At 42.9% G+C, this 7,443-nt stretch overlaps 1 protein-coding gene across 1 annotated transcript; it reads right to left on the bottom strand.

Annotated features, from left to right (window-relative positions):
- Window positions 1-2,857: 2,857 nt before the first annotated feature.
- LOC115675255 (uncharacterized) lies at window positions 2,858-3,612 on the bottom strand. The gene is made up of 2 exons (XM_056303575.1): window positions 3,240-3,612; window positions 2,858-3,156 (listed from the first exon to the last, which is right to left on the bottom strand). Exons 1-2 carry the CDS (start codon window positions 3,610-3,612, stop codon window positions 2,858-2,860), a joined length of 672 nt encoding a protein of 223 aa, XP_056159550.1.
- Window positions 3,613-7,443: the final 3,831 nt, after the last annotated feature.

Raw genomic sequence — 7,443 nt, forward strand, 5'->3', positions numbered from 1 at the left:
TTGTCACATATACAGCTCAGCGTACCTATCCATTGCGAAATCCTTTCGTACAGCCAGAAAATGCGCTAACTTGATCAATTTGTCGACTACCACCTAAATTGAATCATGGTCTCTCTGACTCCTTGGTAAGCCCATGACGAAGTCCATAGTGATATACTCTCATTTCCATTTTGGGATTTCCAATGATCGCAACAGTCCGCCAAGCTTACAATGCTGTGCTTTCACTTGCTGGCACGTTAAACACACTTAGCTACGTGCTTGGCCATGTCCAATTTCATTCTGTTCCACCAATAGTGCTGACGCAAATTCTGATACATCTTGGTGCTACCTAAATGAATAATGTAATTACTACGATGAGTTTCTGTTAAGATTTCCTCCTTAAGCTCTGCATCACTGGGCACACACAATCGTCCACGAAACTTTAAGATCCCGTCTTTGGATACTTGAAAGTCAGGTTTTCTCTTAGCTGCATCCATTTGAAGAATCTTTTGAATGGTAGAGTCCGTGGATTGTAATGCCTTAATCATAGCCTGAATCTCATGTTCAATCCTTAAGATAGCTAACAAACTCGAGAGGTGTCCTACCTCGAACATAAATTCCGAATCTCTTACTCTTTCGAGCAGAGTCCATTCCTTGACCATCATCTGTGCGATGCTTGACTTCCGACTAAATGCATCCGCTACCTTGTTAGCCTTCCCAGGGTGGTACAGAATGTCGCAGTTGTAATTCTTCAGAAGTTCCATCCATCGATGCTGCCTCATGTTCAACTCTTTTTGAGAAAACAAGTACTTTAAACTCTGATAATCCGTGTAGATCTGAAACCTTTCTCCATACAAGTAGTGCCTCTAAATCTTTTAACACAAAGATGATAGCTGCCAGCTCCAAGTCGTGCATTGGGTAGTTTAGCTCGTGAGGCCTTAATTGTCGCGATGCGTATGCAACCACTCTTCCATGTTGCATTAGAATACATCCTAATCCCTTTAGCGACACATCACTATAAATCTCATATCCTCTAGGACCTGATGGTATCGTCAACACTGGTGCTGTAGTCAGTTTGTGCTTGAGCTCTTGGAAACTCCTATCGCACTTATCCGTCCATTCGAACTTTGTTTCCTTCTTTAGTAAGTGAGTCAAAGGAGTAGCTATCGCAGAGAACCTTTCCACAAATCGTCTATAATAGCCTGCCAGACCTACGAAACTCTGAACCTCTGTTATTGTCGTCGGTCTCGGCCAATTCGTAACTGCCTCGATCTTAGTAGAATCCACTGAGATTCCATCCCCAGAGATCACATGTCCAAGGAACACTACCCGATTGAGCCAGAACTCACACTTACTAAACTTGGCGTAAAGTGCGTGTTCTCTTAAGGTCCGTAGAACCATTCTCTGATGTTGTTCATGCTCCTCAATGCTCTTTGAGTATACTAAAATGTCATCGATGAACACGATGACGAACTAATCTAAGAACTCTTTGAATAATTGATTCATCAAATCCATAAAAGCAACTGGGGCGTTAGTCAATCCAAACGGCATGACGGTAAATTCATAATGTCCATATCTTGTACGAAACGCCGTTTTCGGTATATCTTCCTTCTTGATCCTTAACTGATGATAGCCCGTCCTTAGGTCTATCTTGGAGAATATCGAATCCCCTTGCAGTTGATCGAACAAGTCATCTATTCTTGGTAATGGATACTTATTCCTGATGGTCACTTGGTTCAACTGTCGATAGTTGATGCACAAACGCAACGAACCATTTTCTTCCTTACGAACAACACTGGTGCTCCTCATGGCGATGCATTAGGGCGAATGAATCCCTTATCAAGCAGCTCTTGCATTTGTATCGTCAATTCCTTTAACTCTGACAATGCCATTCTGTAGGCCGTTCTAGAGATTGGCTCCGTTCCAATGGCCAACGTAATCACAAATTCCACTTCTCTCTTAGGTGGTAATACCGGCAATTCCTGAGGAAAGACATTGGGAAAATTACGCACCTCGGCTATGTCTTCTAGCCTTGGATCCTCGACCAACGAGTCAACCACATTCGCCAGGTAATCTTGGCATCCTTCGTCCAACAACTTAGTCACCTCAAGCGATGAAATCCAAGGGATCGAGATTCCTCCTCGACTTCCCACAAACTCATATCTAGAATGACCAATCGGATTAAATTGGATCACCATGCTACTACAGTCCATCACAACCTTCTGCTTCACTAGCCAATCCATCCCAATGAAAACATCAAAGTCGTACATCGCTAAAGCTGCCAAGTATATCACTTCCTTCCTATCACCAATAACTAATTTACACCCTGGACATCCTACTGAAATTAGCACTTCATCCTTAAGAGGGGTGGTAACACGCAAAATTACTTCTAACGGTTTCAGTTCAATCCCAGTCAATCTAACAAATTGTTTAGACACAAATGAATGCGAAGCCCCTGGATCAAACAAAGCATAGGCAGCATGATCATATAAAGAGACCGTACCTGTGATCACGCCAAGCGCATCCTCCGCCTCTCTTCGGCCCATAGCATATACTCTTCCTTGTGCCTACGGCCGATTCTGATTATTCTGGGAAGCAGTTCCAGCTTACTAGCTTACTGTTCCACTTGGGTTTGCTATGGTCTAGCTAATCGGCTTGGATAATCCTTCACTTGATGATCATGTTGGCCACATCCATAGCAAGCTCCAATCTTACTTGGGCAAGGGCCATTCCCATGCTTCCTTCCACAAGGTCGGCACGCGGCGTTGGAGTAGTATGTCGGCTTCACAATACTCTGCCTAACATGAGGGACGAAATGTCTATCCCCCGTCATAGGCTTCTTCCCGAAGTGACGGTTGTCCCTAGCCGGCGCATACCGCTATCCAGATGCAGCAGCCCTTTCAGTCATATCTAGCTCAACCATTTGAGCCTGCTCATAAAGCTCATTGTAATCCTTTAGGTTCAAGAGTATCAACTGACTACGGAGCTCCGGTTTCAGACCATCCTGGAACCTCCTTGCCCTATCTAGAGGGTTCTCGACCATTCTTAGTGCGAACTTAGACAACCTTGCAAACTCCGCCTCATACAGATCCCCGGTCAACTGATTCTGACGAAGTCGTAGAAATTCTGTCATTTTCTGTTTTTGTGCACTCTCAGAGAAGTACTTCCCATTGAAGGCTTCGACAATGGCATCCCAATTCGGAACCGTGCCTTCCGGAGAGATTCTACCTCGAGTGGCTTCCACCAATCACTTGCATTACCTTGGAGTAGATACACTGTTAGTACCACTTTATCCTCCTCTGTGCACCTTAGAAGTTCAAAAGCCTTCTCCAACTCCTCAACCCAAAGGGTGGCAGCTTCAGGATCACCCTTTCCATCGAACTTGGGCGGTTTTAGCTTTAGAAATTGTTCTACTATCTGGTGCATCTGACGATCCCCATTTCCATTTCCTTGATTACTATTAATGGCGGCGGCAGCGGCCTCAGCGACAACAGTAGCTCGTTCTCGAGCCTGCCGTCCCATCAAATCTCCGATCGCTTCAAGGGCTCGTAAGACCCCATCTACTCGAGGGTCCTCAGCTGCTCCTGCTTGCCTACTAGGCTGGCCCCTATTTCCCCTTCCACGATTGCTCATCCTCACAAGACACTCGCCAAACACCTAAGCCTTCTATAATTCCATCAAGGAATTAGATACCTAAGTCGTCTATTCGAGCCGAGCAATTCTAAGTAGCGAATCACAACAACGATCACAAAGAAAGCAACCACCAAACAGGCATTATAAGTACATAGTCAACAGAGCTCTACTCTTACCTTTCTTCCTGCAGCACCTGCAATCAAGGTTAATAACATGAAAATACCAAGCAATCACAAGCACATACTCTTAGGGCATGCATTAAAATTCTAAACTCGTGATCAAAACAGGTCTCAACTAGCTAACTATCCCAAAAATCATCGCTCCTTATCGCTCCAGGTCTCAATCGGACTTGGATCGAGCTGACCTTGCTCTAATACCCATTAAACAGGGTTGTCACGCCCCGAATCTTACGAGCTCGCAACATATCGTCTCAGTCTTTTGAATGCGACATCCCAGGACTTGTCGCCGACCTAATAACTGACTTAAGAGTAACACATGTGGAAGCAACCTTGAACTCTCCAATCGACAATCAAACAAACGGGATAGCAAAAGAAACACCATGTAAACAAACATCGAAGCCATTATATAAACATATTGTCAACCCCAGGAAGATACCATTTACAAGCCTTACTAAAGGCCACTTGTCGCGACCTAAAATTTCTCTCAGGCTAATGGATTATTAGGACTAAGCCTAACTCGGGCCCTCCCAAGCCCTACCAATTCGCAACTTAGGGTTTAAGTTTTTAACATGCAAAAGTTTTCATGCTTGGAGTCGCCACTAATCAATTTATGGTAGGTCGATTAGAAACCTAAATAAAACATAGGGAGATATGTTTTATTCCTACGAACCAGAGATTCTAAGCCCGGGGACTTGATTACGCTAGATCTGGTCTAACGCCCTTTCGGTACCTTTTCTTTTCAAAAATGTTTTGGCAGACAGTTTGGATCCATTTCAACTTAGTTACTAACATGTGAGGTGTTCATGCGAGTGCGCAAACCACCAATTTAACACCCAGAAAGCATTAAATAAATTGCAAGTTTGGAAGAATTACTTACCTGGAAGCAACGTAAGCATCTGCATTGTTAGCTAGAAAATCACATTGACACCCTAATATGATTTCTAATTAACAAGCAATTCACTCAATTTCTTTTTTGGATTTTCACTTATTTAAATGAAATCTAGCCTATATGCAATGACATGCGAAAATGACATGCGATTAATGCAACCTAGCATGCAAACTATATGTCGTGCGACGACGTGACCTATTTCTAATGACAGGACGAATGATTATTTTTGGTATTTTCTCAATTTAAATTCGGAATAATAAAAATGCCTAAATTAACATGCAAACTATGATGACTTAATCTACCCTAGCATGATTTCTTTTTAGGATTTTTGTTAAAATTCGAAATAATGAATAACCTGAATAATCTATTAAGATTAGAATATTACTTAATTTAAACTAGGAAATAAATCATCTCAAGTCCTAATTTAAATTAAATAACTACTCTATCTTCTAGATATATTTAGGATTCCTAGACATGCAAAAACTCTAATTCAAATCTAATTAATATTTTTTGAATTTTCTGTTTATTTGAAAAAGGAAAGCAATTAAATAAACAAGGATAACAACCACATTCAAAACGTCCACGCGATCCGCCATATTTGTTTCAAACTCGGATTAGGCACAAAAATCAAACTATCGGTCATATCTATAGGGTTATAGATATCGACGGAAAGCCGATTATTCAAATTTGGAAAGCGGATAAAAATCATTATCGTACCCAAGTGGTTATGGATAGGATAATAATTTTCCGTATCGCCGCGTATCGAACCTTAGGGATAAGGTCGGATAGTCGTCCAGATACGTTGCTAAATTAGGAAGTTTTCCTAATTTTGAATATTTAAAGATATTGCGGATATATCGAACGTTATCCTAAGATATCTAAATATCCACATGATATTCACGAAATATTCAAACACCCATATTAGGAAATTAAATATTCTGAAAATATCGGATAATGTTGAATTACCTAATTTGCAGATAATTCCCAAATTCAAATCGACTCGGGATCGAGTTTGCGGATCGGGATCGGACTCGGACGACGGGCGACGCGGCGTCGGCGCGGCGGCTCACGGTGGCGTCCGGCGACGGGCGCAGTGGAGCGCGCGGTGGTGGCGGGACCAACGGCGGGAGACTCGCTGTGGTATGATGAATGACGCGGCAATGAATTTGGGTCTTGCTGGAATTGCTTGAAGACTCGCCTGACCTGAAGCGTGGACGGCTGTTGAGCGCGACAACGAGTCTTCGTGAAGGCTGCTAGGTAATCACCGGACGACGGGTGAAATATTTTGGACTTCACGCCAAGGCGACTGGACTCGATGGTCTCACCGGGAAAATCTTTTAGACTCTTTCTTTTTGTCTTTTTCTCTTTTGTGGCCAAAGTGTGTTCTCCCCCTTGAAGATGTAGAATTCACCGAGAGAGAAGAGAGATCCCCTCTTTTGTCTTTTCTTGGTCTTCTTCTCTGACGCTTTTTTTCTCTCCCTCTGCGGGGCTGTATTCTCTGTTTTGTGGCCGTGAATTCTGAATTGTATGGCCTCCCGTGAAGAAGCTTGGACTTGGGCGTGAATTGTTGAAGTGAAGCGTGGATGACCAGTGCACTCCGTCGCCAGCTTCTTCTTCCTTGTGTATTGTGGCGGGTGTTGCCGAGGAAACAACCCCAGCCTCCCTCTCTATTCCTTTTTTTCTGCCGTCTCTCAATGTATCTCCTGTGCTCTCAAGAATTGTGTTCTAGGAATTATGAAAAGCCCCCTAAAATCCTGACCTAATGATGTATATATAACACTAATCTAGGTCAATTAGATGGGCTCTCTAGTCCTAATGGGCTTAGGCTTGGGCTTAGATTTTAATTTAATTTAAATGGGCTGAATTAATTAAGGATAATGGGCTGAATTAAGCTCAAATTAAAACAACCGAGCCCGTTTGACTTGTAATTCCCGGCCTTTGCATTCCAAGCGAGCCGAGTCTCGTTCGATGAAATTTTAAGCTCATTCGCCACTGCCAATCTGATGCAAAAAATGCAATTAAATTAAATGGACCTAAACTATATGTTTATGCAATTTAAATATTTTTGTTTAGGGGTTAAAAATTTAATCCCTAATTTTCTATGCAAATTACACTAAATGATACGCCAAAATTTAGGTGTCAACACCACTTCCTATAAGACTACTCGCATACACAAAAAGGGATCGGTAGTCGGGTCGACTTAGCTCCTCTAACAACTGGGATGGTCCAAAAAGGATGGGGTATCCAAATCCATCATCAATCCCCATGGTACCCCGGAGGCGTTCCCAGATCAGACTCTAAATAATCCGGGTCAGAATCTGAACTCTCAGGTCCAGTGTCAAGATCGGTGACGGCTTCGTCGGGAGGATCTATCTCCATGGGATCCCACTCAACAACTCCCAAATCGCCATCATGGGGAACATCAAAGCCTTGAAGAGGACCAAACAAAATGTCCCCATCTCTATAAAACCAAGCCAAAAAGGCATGTGGCTTCCACAACGCCAAACCTTCATCCACCCAAACCGTCGACGCATGCCTAATATGAACCTTATCCTCTTCTACTGGGTACTCCGTTAACATATGGTCCATATCCATCGGTATCCCAAAACGTTAAGGAGGATCATTCATGGTCGGGGGTCTGAAATGGTTAATAACAACAACAATGAGATAAAACTCAATAAGTAAACTCCCTAAGCCTCGCTTAATTTAACACGTACCTCCGGACAATCCTAAACATGCAATTCTAGCATCCAACGTGTCATG

This window comes from Syzygium oleosum, unplaced genomic scaffold (assembly GCF_021117445.2).
Source record: "Syzygium oleosum isolate NSW1041296 unplaced genomic scaffold, Sole_v2.1 Sole_v2.28, whole genome shotgun sequence".
In the NCBI taxonomy this organism is placed as follows: Eukaryota; Viridiplantae; Streptophyta; class Magnoliopsida; order Myrtales; family Myrtaceae; genus Syzygium; species Syzygium oleosum.

Excerpts from the sequence above, each read along its gene's own strand:
- LOC115675255 (XM_056303575.1), bottom strand. The coding sequence starts at position 3,612 with ATGAGCAATCGTGGAAGGGGAAATAGGGGCCAGCCTAGTAGGCAAGCA. Across the intron at positions 3,157-3,239 it reads AACAGTGTATCTACTCCAAG|CCTTCAATGGGAAGTACTTC; the intron begins GTAATGCAAGTG and ends CCATTGTCGAAG.